Source organism: Phyllostomus hastatus, unplaced genomic scaffold (genome assembly GCF_019186645.2).
Source record: "Phyllostomus hastatus isolate PE091 unplaced genomic scaffold, TTU_PhHast_1.1 phas_contig_549, whole genome shotgun sequence".
Lineage (NCBI taxonomy): Eukaryota > Metazoa > Chordata > Mammalia > Chiroptera > Phyllostomidae > Phyllostomus > Phyllostomus hastatus.
In genome coordinates, this window is record NW_025333907.1 from 1,276,915 (window position 1) to 1,293,986 (window position 17,072).

The 17,072-nt window shown below is 39.4% G+C and overlaps 1 protein-coding gene across 1 annotated transcript; it reads right to left on the reverse strand.

Annotated features, from left to right (window-relative positions):
- Positions 1 to 2,349: 2,349 nt before the first annotated feature.
- Positions 2,350 to 16,738, reverse strand: LOC123824169 (zinc finger protein 615-like). The gene is given in 6 exon segments (XM_045847286.1): positions 2,350 to 3,159; positions 3,161 to 6,639; positions 11,561 to 11,656; positions 11,939 to 12,101; positions 12,450 to 12,658; positions 16,636 to 16,738. Coding segments are annotated over 5 exon segments (3,924 nt in total). The 5' UTR covers positions 12,465 to 12,658; positions 16,636 to 16,738; the 3' UTR covers positions 2,350 to 2,988.
- Positions 16,739 to 17,072: the final 334 nt, after the last annotated feature.

Here is a 17,072-nt window from a genome sequence, read left to right on the forward strand (position 1 = left end):
TATAAATCAAGGGCAAGGCAACTCAAAATACAGCTGTAGGTATCCTGTCCTGAATTGCTTGTGAGGTGTATTATCTGTTTAGACTTGTGGCAGATGCTTTTTAATTTAAAGCTTTTTTTCCTTTATTAAGTTATCTGGAGTTCTGATAAATACAACCAAATTGAATGTGTTTATGAGTTACATCTCCATGGATATCCTGGCAAATGATGAGGCAAAATTTTTCAATTCATATTATTTCCAGGAACTACAACTGGTAACAGGCTTTCTCCAAAGCAACTACCTGTGAATTCTCTTATGTTTAACAATAATTGACAACTGGGCAAAAGCTTTCACACAATCATTGCCCCCATAGGGCCTCACTCCTTTATGTTTTCTTTGATGAACTTTGACTCCAGTCTTTGTAGTGAAGCCTTTCCCACATTTATTACACTCATCAGGTTTCTCACCCGTGTGAATTCTCTGCTGGGTAGTGAGATCATTTTTGCTCACTAAGAATTTTTCACATTCAGTACATGCAAAGGAAGTCTTTCCTGAGTGAAATATCTAATGTAGTATGAGGCATGTCTTCTTCATAAAGACTTACCAAATTCATAGCATTTGTAAGACATTTCTACAGTACAAGATTGCTCTAAGTACTCTTCATGGTGAACTCTTTTCACACTTACTGTATACCTACTTTCTCTTTGTATGAATTCACAGATGTGCAATGAGCATGCTTCTCCCAGTTAAGCCTTAGCCACATTCCTTGCATATACAAGTTTTCTCTCCTGTATGAGTGCAGTGATGAACATTTAAACGACTCTTCACACAGTGAAGAAACAAATAAATGGAAGCACATACTGTGTTTATGGGTAGGAAGAATTAACATCATTAAAATATCCATACTACCCAAAGCAACCTATGGATTCAATGCAATTCCTATCAAGATTTCAATGCCATATTTCACAGAACTAGAACAAATATTTCAAAAAGTATATGGAACCACAAAAGGCCCCACATAGCAACAGTGATCCTGAGAAAGAACAAAGTTGGAGGAATCACACTACCTAATATCAAACTATGCTATAAGGCCATGGTAATCAGAACAGTATGGTCCTGGCATAAAAACAGACACATAGATCAATGGAAAACAATAGGAAACCCCAAAATAAGCCCACACCTTTATAGTCAATTAATAATTGATAGAGGAAGCAGGCACATGAAATGGGCAAAAGATAGTTTATTCAATAAGTGGTGTTGGCAAAATTGGACAGATAAATGCAGAAAAATGAAACTACACCACCTTCTCACATGATACACAAGAATAAATTCAAAATGGATTAAAGACTTAATGTTAGACCTCCAAACCATAAGAGTAGAAAAAAACATATGCAGCAGAATCTTGGGATTTAGCAATATTTTATCAAATATATCTCCCCAGGGTAGGGAAACAAAAGAAAAAAAAATAAACAAATGGGACCATATCAAAATAAAAAGACAACACACATAATGGAAGAATACATTCGCTAATACATCATAAGGGGTTAATATCCAAAATTTACAAAGAACTTACAAAACTCAACACCAAAAATACAACCCAGTTAAAAAATAGGCAAAGAACCTGAGTAGTTCTTCAAAGAGGACATATAGATGGCCAATACACAGACATATGAAAAGATGCTCAATATCAGGAATCATCAGAGAAATGCAAATTAAAACTATAATGAGATATCATCTCAAACCTTTAAGAATGGCTATTATCAATAAATCAACAAACATTCCCTGGCTGGTGTGGCTCACTGGATTCAGTGCTGGCCTATACACTAAAAGGTTGCTGGTTTGATTCCCAGTCAGGACACATGCCTGGGTTGTCGGCCACATCCCCAGTTTGGGGCATGTGGGAGGCAACTGATCGATGTATCTCTCACACATTGATGTTTCCATCTTTCTCCCTCTCTTCCCTTCTCTCTAAAAGTAAATAAATATTTTAAAAAATAAATCAACAAACAAGTGCTGGTGGGGATGTGGACAAAAGGGAATCCTTTTGCACTATTGGTGGAAATGTAGATTGTTGCAGCCACTGTAGAAAGCAGTATAAAGATACCTCAAAAAATTAAAAATGCATCTGCCTTTTGACCCTGTGATCCCATTTCTGGGAATATACCCAAAGGAACCCAAAACATTAATTCAAAACAACATAAGCACCCCTATGTTCATTGCATGTTGTTTACAATCACCAGGATATGGAAGCAGCCCAAGTGTCCATCATTAGATGAGTAGATAAAACAACTATGGGAAATTTACACAAGAGAATACCACTTGACTGTAAAAAAGTTTTACCCCTTTGGAACAGTATGAATGGACCTGGAGATCATTGTGCTAAGTGAAATAAGCTAGTCAGAGAAAGACAAATACCATATGATTTCACTCATATGTAGAATCTAATGAACTGAAAAAAAAAACAAGCAAAATAGAGGCAGACTCATAGAAAGCAGGATCACAGCTAAAGGGGGAGTGTAGTGGGTGGTGGAATTGAGGAAAAAGGATTCACTGACATGAACAACAGTGTGGTGACTGGTGGGGGAAGGGAGGTATAAGGGGACTAAATGGTAATAGAAAAAAATACAATTAAAACTCATTAAAAAAATAAATGACTCTTCATGGTGAGGCCTTTCCCACATTCATTGCATATATGTTTTTTTCTCAATTATGAGTTCACTAATATAAAGTGAGATCAGTTCATGGTCAAGCCTTTTCTACACACACTATATACATAAGGCTTCTCTCCCATGTTTTAGCTGATGTCTGATGAGATTACACTTAGCTGTCAATCTTTCCCCACATTCATTATATATACAAGGTTTCTGTATGAGTCTGTTCATGTACAATCAGCTGCATTTTCACCCAGAAGACTTGTGCACATTCAGTGCATAGATTGGGTTTCTCTCCTTGTAAATTTGCTGATGTACAATTAGATGACTTTTCCGTGAAGCCTTTTCCAAATTCATCTCACATACATGGTTTTTCTGACATGTGACTTCGGTGATGTACAGTGAGGTCATGCTTCATGGTTAAGCCTTTTCCACAAATACTACACACATAGGGCTTCTCTTCTGTGTGAATTTGCTGATGTCTGATGAGGCAGAACTTCACTGAGAAGCCTTTCCCATATTCATTGCATTAAAAAAGGTTTCTCTCCTGTATGAGTTTCCCCATGTATTTTGAGGGTAGACTTTTTACCAAAGCCTTTCCTGTGTAGACTGCATCCATGGGGCTTCTCTCCTGTATGAGTTTTCTGATGTACAGTGATAACTGTCTTTCTATGGAATGTCTTACCACATTCACTGAATACAAAGGGTTTCTCTCCAGTATGAGTACGATGATGTACAATAAGATAGCTCTTCTCGATGAAGCCTTTTCCACATTCACTGCATCTATAAGGTTTCTCTCCTGTATGAGTCCGTTGATGTACAATCAACCTGTTTTTCTGTGAGAAACCCTTTCCACATTCATTGCATCTATAAGGTTTCTCTCCTGTATGAGTCCATTGATGCACAATCAACCCGTTCTTCTGTGAGAAACCCTTTCCACATTCATTGCATTTGTAAGGTTTCTCTCCTGTATGAGTTTTCTCATGTGTTTTGAGATTAGGCTTACTACAGAAAGTCTTCCCACATAGACTACATCCATAGGGTTTCTCTCCTGTGTGAGTTTTCTCATGTTTTTTGAGGTAAGTCTTCATATAGAAGGTCTTTCCACATAGACTACATCCATAGGGTTTCTCTCCTGTATGAGTTCGCTGATGACTGATGAGCAGAAAGTTTTTGATGTATGCTTTTCCACATTCAGTACATGTATAACGTTTCTCTTTCTTGTGAGTTTTCCGGTGTATATTGAACTGTGATATTTTGGGGAAGGTTTTGTTACATTCAGTGCATTCATACTGTTTTAGACCTGTATGAATTCTCTGATGTATAGTGAGATTTACACTTCTAGAGAAGATCTTACCACATTCACTGCATATAAAGGGTTTCTCTCCAGTATGCATACGATGATGTACAATAAGGTAACTCTTGTCAATGAAGCCTTTTCCACATTCACTACATCTATACGGTTTCTCTCCTGTGTGGGTCCGTTGATGTACAATCAACCTGTTCTTCTTTGGGAAACCCTTTCCACATTCACTGCATTTATAAGATTTCTCTTCTGTATGAGTTTTCTCATGTTTTTTGAGATAAGCCTTTCTATAGAAGGTCTTCCCACATAGACTACATCCATAGGGTTTCTCTCCTGTATGAGTTCGCTGATGACTGATGAGCAGAGAGTTTTTGATGTATGCTTTCCCACATTCAGTACACACATAACGTTTCTCTTTCTGGTGAGTTTTCCGGTGTATAGTGAACTGTGATATTTTGGGGAAGGTTCTGTCATGTTCAGTGCATTCATACTGATTTAGTCTTGTATGAATTCTCTGATGTGCAGTGAGACTTGTCTTTCTATGAAAGGTCTTACCACATTCACTGCATACAAAGGGTTTCTCTCCAGTATGAGTACGATGATGTACCATAAGATAGCTTTTATCGATGAAGCCTTTTCCACATTCACTGCATCTATAAGGTTTCTCTCCTGTATGAATCCGTTGATGTACAGTCAACCTGTTCTTCTGTGAGAAACCCTTTCCACATTCATTGCATTTATAAGGTTTCTCTCCCGTATGAGTTTTCTCATGTTTTCTGAGATAAGTCTTTCTATAGAAGGTCTTCCCACATAGACTACATCCATAGGGTTTCTCTCCTGTATGAGTTCGCTGATGACTGATGAGTAGAGAGTTTTTGATGTATGCTTTCCCACATTCAGTACACACATACAGTTTCTCTTTCTTGTGAGTTTTCTGGTGTATATTGAACTGTGATATTTTGGGGAAGGTTTTGTCACATTTAGTGCATTTATAATGATTTAGTCTTGTATGAATTCTCTGATGAACAGTGAGAACTCTCTTCCTATGGAAGGTCTTACCACATTCACTGCATACAAAGGGTTTCTCTCCAGTATGAGTACGATGATGTACAATAAGATAGCTCTTCTCGACGAAGCCTTTTCCACATTCACTGCACGTATAAGGTTTCTCTCCTGTGTGAGTTTTCTCATGTGTTTTGAGATTAGTCTTACTACAGAAAGTCTTCCCACATAGACTACATCTGTAGGGTTTCTCTCCTGTATGAGTATTCTCATGTTTTTTGAGATAAGTCTTTCTATGGAAGGTCTTCCCACATAGACTACATCCATAGGGTTTCTCTCCTGTGTGAGTTTTCTCATGTTTTTTGAGGTAAGTCTTCATACAGAAGGTTTTCCCACATAAACTACATCCATAGGGTTTCTCTCCTGTATGAGTTTTCTCATGTTTTTTGAGGTAAGTTTTCACATAGAAGGTCTTCCCACATAGACTACATCCATAGGGTTTCTCTCCTGTATGAGTTCGCTGATGACTGATGAGTAGAGAGTTTTTGATGTATGCTTTCCCACATTCAGTACACGCATGACGTTTCTCTTTCTTGTGAGTTTTCTGGTGTATATTGAACTGTGATATTTTGGGGAAGGTTTTGTCACATTTAGTGCATTTATACTGATTTAATCTTGTATGAATTCTCTGATGTTCAGTGAGAATTGTCTTTCTATGGAAGGTCTTACCACATTCACTGCATACAAAGGGTTTCTCTCCAGTATGAGTACGATGATGTATAATAAGATGGCTTTTCTTGATGAAGCCTTTTCCACATTCACTGCACGTATAAGGTTTCTCTCCTGTGTGAGTTTTCTCATGTGTTTTGAGATTAGTCTTACTACAGAAAGTCTTCCCACATAGACTACATCTGTAGGGTTTCTCTCCTGTATGAGTTTTCTCATGTTTTTTGAGGTAAGTCTTCATATAGAAGGTCTTCCCACATAGACTACATCCATAGGGTTTCTCTCCTGTATGAGTTCGCTGATGACTGATGAGTAGAGAGTTTTTGATGTATGCTTTCCCACATTCAGTACACGCATAACGTTTCTCTTTCTGGTGAGTTTTCCGGTGTATAGTGAACTGTGATATTTTGAGAAAGGTTTTGTTACATTCAGAGCATTTATACTGTTTTAGACTTGTATGAATTCTCTGATGTTCAGTGAGACGCAATTTTCTGGAGAAGGCTTTCCCACACATACTGTATCCGTGAGCTTTGTTTCTAGTATGAAAACTCTGATGATCAGTGAGCTCAGACATCTTTATGAAGCCTTTCCCACACTGAATGCATAAGTGGGCTTTCTCTACATTGTGAGTTCTCTGTTGCTGAGACTTATTATTGATGGGTTCAGTACTGACAGGCAATGTGATTTCAGTATAAAATTGTTCATGGTTAGCATGCAGAATGGATGTCCCACCTCCATTCAACTCAGTAGAATCCTTTAATTTACAGCTGCTGTTTAGGTTTTTAATACTTAAATTTGATTTTAAAGGTTTTTCATTTATCTTAATCATATCATAGTTTTGCTTTAATATGAAATGACCTTGGCCCTGATTAACAATATTTGCAAACATATTATGTTCAAGGCATTGTTCCACACTCTTCTGAATGCTTTGACTTTGCAAGTGACACTGAAGAGGATCATCAACTCTCCTGAGTTCTAGGAAAGAAGAGAACAGTGAATCATTGCATAATATGTCATAATATTAATTTGAAATAAAACTTTTTAAAAAATGCCTTCATGTGAATTACCTAGTGACAATCCTATGTGTTATAGGGTAAGTGATGAGTCTCTTTTTTTCTACATAAAAATAAAAACCATTAAAATTACAGCTGAATTTATGATAATGTGGTAACTTAACACAGTGTTCCTACATAGCCTCAGGAGGAAGCTAGTTGCCAGAAAGAACAATTGATTAGAAGGTTGGACTTTCAGCCTCACCTACTGATATATGGGAAGAGAGGGTGGGCCTAGAGATTAAACATCTATAAAAATTATTAACATAGGTAACTATCTCTCTGAGTACTGTGATACACTTGAGCAAATTAATTGAACCCAAAGAAGGGTTCATGAAACCCTCCAACTTATAGCCAGTTGGTCAGAAGCACAAGTGACAATGTGGACTTGCAATGGACATTGGAAGTAGATGCAATCTTATGGGACTGACCTTTTAACTTGAAGGGTTTAACACTATTTCTTGGATAGACAGTGTCAGAATTGAGCTAAATTTGTGGGTCATCTAGGTTTAATAGTCTTGGTATACACACATGACGCAAAGTAGTAAAGGCAATTATAGTCCATGAAACATGGTTAAAAGGAAAATGGAATGTAAGAGGTTGACAAAATCAGGATGAACAGGGTGGGGCAAAAGTAGGTTTACAGTGCTGATATGGAAAATGATACAATAATTAATAAATAAGAATATAAGAATAAACTCTGTGTTTTGCATATCCACAACTATAAACCTAATTTTGCCTCAAAGTGTATTTAAAAGAGAAAACAAAGTTCATTGATTGGATCAATGAAATACATGAGAAGAAGTTCATGAAAGTGAGGACTTAAAAATTACTCCAGGGAATTATGTGGCTTGAGCCACTGGGTAGGAGAAATACCTGTTAATAAAATGAGGACTGTTACTGAAGTTTGGATGAGGGGAAAATATAGCATGCTTTGTGAAACAAAGTTTAAAATGATTACTACATATATAGGACTATGGTACTTCTACTGAAAACAAAAGTACTGTTAGGAGTAGAGACAAGATCTATTTTTTTCTGTTTTTGGTACAGCTGTCATCTTTAAAAATATTAGGCTATCAGAATGCAAGTTTTCAAGAAATTATGCAATCCCATAATCATAGGAGGCAATCATAGGTATGGAACACATTAAGGGGTATTAAACAGGATGACAGAAACTTTCTAGTCAAAATGATGGCATATCACAAAGATCACTAAAAAAGAACTGCAATTTCATAGGACAGGGAAACTTGGTTACCTGGGACAAAGTGTCATCAGAATATGAGAAAATAATTTTATTTTTATGACATAGCAGCAAATAATTGGAAAATGCATTTAAAAAATCAATTCCATTTAATACATAATAAAAATAAATATCTTCCCCTGGCTAGTGTGGCTCAGTGAATTGAGTACTGGCCTGTGAACCAAAGGGTCACCAGTTCGATTCCTAGTCAGGCACATGACTTGACTAGGTTGTAGGCCAGGTCCCCAGTAGGGGGCGCACATGTGCAAAACTGCACATTGATGTGTCCCTCTCTCACCTCTTCCTCTCTGCCTTAAAATAAATAAAATCTTTTAAAATAATAAAAAAAATGCCTTCACAAACGGTATACACACATCTGTGGACAAAAAAGTGGGGTTGGGGGAGTGGGTTTTTTGGAAAGTAACCTAACAAGGTGATCTGATCATAAATTCCTAACTGGGCACATTTAAAAAAAGGAAAAAATACACACACACACACACAAAATCTCATAGTTAAGAATAAATTGGCCAAGATGGAGGCAGAGGTAGACACACTGTGCCTCCTTCCACAATGAAAATAAGGACAACAAAAAATTCTGAAACAAAAAAACAATCAGAACTGACAGAAAATTGAATGGTACAGAAGTCCGACAACCAAGGAGTTAAAATACATTCATCCAGCCCCGTAGGAAGGGCGGAGTCAGGCACCTGGTGGAGAGGAGTGGTGGCAAATAAAAAAACGGTGGCTTGTGGACCCCGGCGTGCAAGACAGCAGCGGGCGGACCCTGGGCATGCAGGCAGTGGCTGGCAGACCCCGGGTGCAGGGTGGCAGCAGGCAGACCCAGTGAGGTGCACAAGGAGGCTGGCTGACCGGGCAGTCACACATTTGCTCACAGATAAACCAGGTGAAACTGGGAGCAAGACAGACCACACAACCCAGGGCCCCAGCACAGGGAAATAAAGCCTGAAAACACCAATTGAAAACACCTGTGGGGGTTGAAGCACGAGGAGAGACTCCCAGCCTAACAGGAGAATGCGTTGGAGAGACCCATGGGGTCCTAGAACGTACACAAGCCCACTCACACGAGAATAAGCACCAGAAGGGCCTAGTTTGCTTGGGGGAAGCGGCAGAAGGGACTGAAATCCAGCAGAGAGTGGAGAAAGTGCCATTGTTCCCTCTCGAACCCTTCCCCTTCATACAGCGTCACAACCCCCACTGAGTTGCCTCGCCCTGGTAAACTTAAGGCTCCACCCCTCACTATGTAACAGGTGTGACAAAACAAAAAAAATATGGCCCAAATGGAAGAACAGATCAAAGCTCCACAAAAAATACAACTAAGCAACCAAGAGATAGCCAACCTATCAGATGCACAGTTCAAAGCACTGGTGATTGGGATGCTCACAGAATTGGTTGATTTTGGTCACAAATTATATGAAAAAAATGAAGGCTACAATAAGAGAAATGAAAGAAAATGCACAGGGAACCAATAGTGATGGGAAGGAAACTGGGACTCAAAACAGTAGAGAAGACCAGAAGGAAGAAAGAAACAACCACACAGAAGAGAAGGGAGAAGTAAGAATTCAAAAAAATGAGGAGAAGCTTAGGAACCTCCAAGATATCTTTAAACATTCCAACATACGAATTATAGGGGTACCAGAAGGGGAAGAGGAAGAGCAACATGTGGAAAACTTATTTGAACAAATAATAAAAGAGAACTTCCCCATTCTGGCAAAGGAAATAGACTTCCAGGAAGTCCAGGAAGCTCAGAGAGTCCCAAAGAAGTTGGACCCAAGAAGGAACACACCAAGGCACATCATAATTACATTAGTCCAAGGTACAAATGAAGGAAAGAATCCTAGAAGCAGCAAGAGATAAGGAGACAGTCACCTACAAAAAAGTTCCCATCAGACTGTCAGCTGATTTCTCCAAAGAGACCTTACAGGCAAGAAGGAAGGGGCTGGAAAGAAGTATTCCAAGTCATGAAAGGCAAGGACCTACATCCAAGATTGTTCTACTCAGCAAAGCTTTCATTTAGAATGGAAGGGCAGATAAAGGGCTTCTCAGATAAGGTCAAGTTAAAGGAGTTCATCATCACCAAGCCTTTATTATATGAAATGTTAAAGGGACTTATCTAAGAAAAAGAAGATAAAAAACATGTATAGTAAAATGATAGCAAACACAGTTATTAACAACCACACCTAAAACAAAAAAAAACAGAAACTAACCAAACAACTAGAACAGGAACAGACCCACAGAAATGGAGATCACATGGAGGGTTATCAGCAGGGGAATGGAGGGGGAGGGGGGAAAAGGTACAGAGAAAAAGTAGCATAGATGGTAGGTAGAAAATAGACAAGGGGAGGGCAAGAATAGAATGGGAAATGTAGAAGCTAAAGAACTTATGATACATGGACATGAACTAAAGGGGGGAATGTGGGTGGAGATGGTGTGCAGGGTGGAGGGGAAAGAAGGGGGAAAATGGGACAACTGTAACAGCATAATCAATAAAATATATTTAAAAAAAGAATAAATTGAAGGGAAGTGTAAAACTTTTACTCTGAAACTTACGAAACATTGTTGAAAGAAATTAAAGACCAAATTAGATGGTAAAACACCCAATGATTCTGAATTAGGATATATAATATGGTTAAGATGGAATTACTACCAAATTGATAGACAGATTCAATGTAATCTCTATCAAAATTGTTTTAAGAGGAAAGAACAGAGCTGGAAGATTCACTTCTTTCAATTTCCAAGCTTACTGAATAGCTATAGAAATCAAGGCCATGATGAAAATATGTACATATAAAATGTTACCAAATTGATTATGGTAATGGTTGCACAAGGATGAATATATGGAAAATGAATTAACTATATAATTTAAATGAGTAAATGGTATGGTATATGAATTAAATCTAAGTAAAACCATTAAAAATATGATTATGATATGGGGAAAAAGCTTCAAAACAAAAAATGCATCAGTAACATCTAAGAATGAAGCAAAATCTGAATTACAAAAACTAGGAAGGGAGTTATCTGAAGCAGACATAAGTTATAATATAATTCATGCTAGAACTCATTTACCATGTTAAGATCATTTCTTGGGGATAGGGAAGCAAAGAATGATGTGGCGTGAAACGAGATTATCATGGGGACAGAACATCCAAGTTGGGGTTCGATTTTAAAGAAGGAAAGCACTATGTCAAAACATGGCAGTATGGCCCCATAGTGAGAGAAAGTGACAAATTCAAAGTTTTATCTTTCCAGAGAGGCCTAGAAAGTGGGGTTTCACAGCAAGAGAAGTGGTAACACAGGCACAGACACTGTGACTGTGAACAAAGAAGAAGAAGATCTGAGAATCCTAGGATGAAAAAAACTATACAAACATAAATAAGATATAAATAAGATGTAAATAAGGCAAACACGGGTCAGAGCCCAGGAGAGAAAAACAAAGTATGGTTTCTTTTAAACTTCTATAAACAAAAAGGGTACTCACACATGGAGGGTGGTTTGAGTTTCCTCATTCACTGTCACAGCTCTGACACTGTCTCTAACTAGAATGTGACTTCCTGGCCTCCCACCTTGCTTGTTCTCACCCCCTTACCTAGGCAGACCACATGGTGCATTTCATCCTGTACTGCCCTCGGTTCTTCCCCTCGTTCCAACCCGGAGAGTGTGTCTGGTTTGCTGGCTTGATACCCTGCTTGTGAAAAATAACAGAAGACTTAGACATACTGAACTGGGCTGATGTCTGTCAAGAAGGAAGAATGTTACATTTCAGAAAATGAACCGCTTTGCATCTGTTAACATTAACAGCTTTCTCTCCAAACAGGGGACATTATACCCTCTTGTGAGGGGCAAAAGAAAGGTCTCAGATTCTACCATTTCAGAGAACTGTAGTTATTCTGAAGAGTTAAGCACCTGAGGGGGAAAAAGCCACTAAGAGGGCACCATCTGAGTAACACTGGGGAGCTGTCCTTACCCACTGACACCAGGTTGCTGTAGTTCTCCAACATCACGTCCCTGTACAGGTCCTTCTGATTGGGGTCCAGGAGCTGCCACTCCTCTAAGGTGAAGTCTACGGCCACATCATGAAATGTCAGGCATTCCTGTAACAGCACCGTGCTGTTCAATGGTGTGATGTGCTTTAGATGAAATGGAAGAGATGTTAGTTTTTCTGTTCATTTTCACTTTATAGGTGGCAGCTATATAGCAAGTGGGGTTTATTTTAATATATAGTTTAATAATCACCAGTCTAGTAAAATACTATTTTGTAATTATTCATTTGTTCATCCATGCATTCAACCAATTAGAAGTTTTTATAATATGAAGGAGTTAAATATTCTTGTTTACCTAGAAACACCACATTCACACATTTGACAGACAAAAGGTATATACATGTGTGTATATTCCTCAGATTAACAAGTGTGTTTTTTTTCTAGGCCTCTACAAATCTATTCATAAAAAAGGAAAAAAAATAAAACCAAAGTCACCTGAGCCTGGAGCATTTTCTTCTGTTCTCTGAAAAGAGCTGGCAACAGGGAGGCTCTGTCTTGGTGTGTTCTAGGTCTGTTCTAAACTTCTGTTCAGTCTCCGTCTCCAGTCAGATGTGTCCCCAGAAATGCTTACACCCACCCGTGTAACTTCTTCCAGCTTCACACGATTCAATAGCTCTTACAGTCCTCATCAGAAATGTCCAATACTGTAGGAAATTTTTATGAGTTTATTTGAGCCAAATTGACAATAATTGCCAGGAAACAATATAACAATGGATTAAGAAAATGCTTCATAGCATTTATGTGCCTTATTTTATACATTAAAGTCAAAGGAAAGACATAAGAAGGTTACCTGAAATTCACTGGTGATAGATTAGGGAGGTGAGAGAAACCAAGAGAAAAATCTCTGGGATTGGAGAAAAAGTAAAAAGAATAGACACATACTTCTTTTGCATAGGTGGAAATAGGACAGTTATCAATTAATGCAATAACTATAACAATGAGGGGTTCTGTAGTGCCTTAGGCTGGTGGGAGATTGTGCCCTGAGGGGGCCTGAAAAAAAGAAGTTAATGTGACATTCCAAAAGTCTGTTATTGTGGATGCAAAAAGAAAATAGACAGGCCCAGTTAAGGTCAATGTTTGTCAAGGAAGATACTGGTCTAAAACATGACTACCCACCATTACTCACCTTCAGTTAAAAGTTTTAATATCAGACCTGGCTGGTGTGGCTCAGTGAATTTGGTGCTCTCCTGTGAACTGAAAGGTAGCTAGTTTGATTCCCAGTCAGGGTACACGCCTGGGTTGCAGGCCAGGTCCCCAATTGGGGACTTGTTAGAGGCAACCATTTGATGTTTCTCTCCCTCTCTGTCTCCCTCCCTTACCCTCTCTATAAAAATAAATAAAAATAAAAAACTAAATGCAGTGCAGGTATCCCTTTATTCTGTGGCATTTAAGTGGAGTAACTGTGAAAAAAGATGAAGGGAATGATGTTGGAGGCAGAAAAAAAATTTCTTCCCTTCTATATTCTTTGACTGGTCTAATAATTAAAATGATAGAACACAGATTAACAGAGGAAAATTAACTTAAAAGGTTAATAACATGTATAACTCTTAGACTGATGGAAACAACCCAGAAAACAAAGTAACTTGCAAAAGTGACAGCCACCAACACCTGAAATACCACTTTTACCTAAAGTCAAAAGATGTTGGAGGTGGAGAGTCAGTTACAGAAGGTTACCAATAAAGGCACAGTAAACAAACCACAAGACTGTTATGCAGATATAAGTCCTGCTTCTTCCACTGATAGTTATGGGGAGTCTGGTATAGTGAGGGAGACATCCTTACAGATTAGATTGCTCTTACAAATGTAAATATCCTTCACAACGATAACTTCTGCTAGGTTTTCCAAGCTTCTACCAGGGCTGCAGATTCTTCAAATTAACCAGCCTAAAATCGCCAATACCCTAAAGATGCATATTTTAAGGTGGCAAACCACTCCTTTTCAGACTCAAAAAATTATATATTCAAAAGACAAAATTTTCTCCCCCAAACAACTAACACATTTTCTCATATACAAGGTTTCCCAACACATGCTCTCACCTCTTCATATTGATGCAAAAAGAAAATGTATATACGCCCCCCAATGGAATTTATTTATAAAAAACTGTGTATTTATTCTTCCATGTTTAAACTTCAGTCACCTTCAAAGCATCCTCCATTTCATACAATATACTGATTGAGACATTTTTCTCGACTGCTCAAAACAGTTTCTGAACTCGTTGATTTTGATATCTTTTAAGTACTTCTGCTGTTTTTTGTTTCACCTCTTCCACATTGGCAAAGTATTTCCCTTTAAGGACCTTTTTTTTCATCCAGGGGAAGAAAAATTAGTCACTGGGGGCAAGATTGGGTGAACAGGGTGGTTGGGGCACAGACATCATCCTGTTTTTGGTCAAAAACTGCTGAACACTCAGCACAGTGTGAGCAGGTGCATTAATAAAATGTCACTCATAAAATGTCACTCATAAAATGGGAAAACATGTTGAAAGAATCTTCAAAAAACATTTCAGTGAAGCCGAATGCAGCCTCTCACAACAATGCCAGCTGGTACACTGATACAGATGAGTTCCTAGAACACTTACCTAGTGGGAGAATCTTATACTATAAGGGGCCCACCCTCCAGAAATTAATTCCAGGGTGTTTTGGGGGGCTCCTCCTCATATCATTGGCTAGAACTACACAATGTATCTAAAATTATTTTATAGTAATTCAATCAGTAGTGATGGAAACTGGAATCACTACAGTTGACTAAGACCAAAACTTATTAACACACTTGTATATGGGTCACCTTGCCAGAGGGATGGCTATTAAATAAAATGAAAATTCTGTTAGCATAAAAAATGTATGAATGTATGTCAGGCAAATAAGCAACAATGTCCACTGCTCTACATGAAGAGGTGAGAGCAGGTGTTGGCAAACATTGTGTGAAAGACACAGATAAACATTTTCCACTTTACAAACCAAAACTTCTGTGCCACAACAGCCCAATTCTGCCTTGCCACAGGAGATGTGCCACAGAGAATACATTATGAATGAGCGGTTAGTCCCTGGATATGTAGTTAGTCGACTGCTGGACTAAAAATTGAAAACCAGAAGGCTTGGACCTAGTACTCTGGGCCCTAACACCTTCTGTCCCCAGCAGCAGTGGAAGTTATAACCTTAACCAAATACCAGTGGCCCTGAGCATTCAAAACTTAACGTTCACAAGCATCTCCTGATCACAGACACTGATCACACTTCCTGATTAATTGGAATCCAGGCCCTGATGGTTATGGCTTAGTTGGTTGGGCACTGTGGTTCAGTACATCCCTGGGTTGTGGGTTAGGTCCCCAGATGGGAGAGGCTATCTCTCACAACAATGTTTCTCTCCTTCTCTCTCCACCCCTTTTACTGTCTCTAGAAAAAATAAATAAAATCTTTAAAAAAGAAAGGAAACGGGGCCAGCCACTATGTGATGAGCAGTCACACCACCCTCAACATCACTGAGCAGTGTATTAAACCTGACTCCAACTTAAACCTGACACTGCATTCATCCTAAATGCCACCTGTACCCTGTACAGGCGGGGTGACCTCAGAAACCCATACCCTGAAGGGCCAAGGGTGTTATTGTAATAGGGGGGATACACACCCCCGGAAATGGGGGCAGGGTTTGGGGTGGGGATGCCTGACTGGCGACTTTGCCCCTTTGCTAAACCTGACAGCCAGAAGAGGGGCAAAGGCAAATATGGCAGATACTGGCCCTCATTGGTTGGAGAGCCAGACACTTCCACTGGCTTTCAGCATGCATGGGATTCTGAGAGAGGAGTTTTGAAATGGGGTATGCATGTAAGCAAAGTCAGTTCTTTCCCCTCCCCCCGTAAGTGGTATGCCAATGGTGGCCAGTGTGGGGGCCTGTGAGCAGAGGCCTGGGGGCACACTCCAAAATACGCCTGAAGATAGACAGTGACTGGAGACCAGCTAAGCCATTTACGTTTATGATTCTTTGGGTGGGAAAAGAGGTTTCCAGTGCAACCTTCAACAGAGCTGGCAGAGGGTGACAGGGTGACTTTTCTCTGGGTGTCTTAGAAGGAACAGGGGTCTGAGGCAGAAACTTGCCATTATTTCCAAAGATATTTGGTGATAACAGCACTGTGAACAGATTTATGTTCTTCTGCTATTTTCAGTTTTTGAATGTATCTGGTAGTTGTAATGACAAATATTTAAACAGCTATTTTTGATGTCATACTCTGACTTTTCCTTTCCCCTTACTTTTGTTACCCAGATATTTTAGGCAGAAACTTGCCATTAAATAAAACATTCCTTTATTTTTCACTGAAGTCCATCTTTGGAAATTTGCCTGGTGGCAGCGGTAGGACGTCCCCCGTCCCCCCCAACCCAGTTGGGTGGGGTAACATTATCTCTACACAATGACCCCCAATCACAGACAGACACCTCTGGTTCCCCTCAAATCCGATTTTCACATCGTTCTCCTTAACTAGCTCCACCTGTGTGCTTCTACCCTCCCCCTCCGACCCGGTGATGATTCCAATGTCCACACACGACACGTCATACATATGTCACCTTGTGAGAAACAAAACTTCCACTGTGACGAAAAAAAACTTCCAGAGACAAAACCACATACTGACCTGACCTGTTCCCCAGACCCACACGGAAAGCGCAAATGTATTTCCTCATCTCGCTTTAACTTCGGCACCGGTCCCACCCTGTCTACGGTGGGTGAAGAGGGTCTCAGGCGTTTGAAGAAACGCAGGGAACGATTTCCTGTATTAGATTGCAATATGTCCGCGCCCATCCTTCGGAGGCGCCCTGGGGGCCGCCATGTTGGGACACCTGAGTGCTGAGCAGAAGGCCGAGCCGCAGCTTTAGGGACATTAGTCAGAGAGGATGAGTGAAACGTTGCTGACATTCTTTCTCTGGCACTTCCACTCTTTTGAAAATTGGGTAAAAATTTAGAGCTTCACGATGCAAACACGGTGTGGGCAAAGTTGCCTTCAGCGGGCTCTGCAGAAAAGGACTTAAGTCCTCAGAGTATTATCTCCACTTTATATATTTATAAACGTTT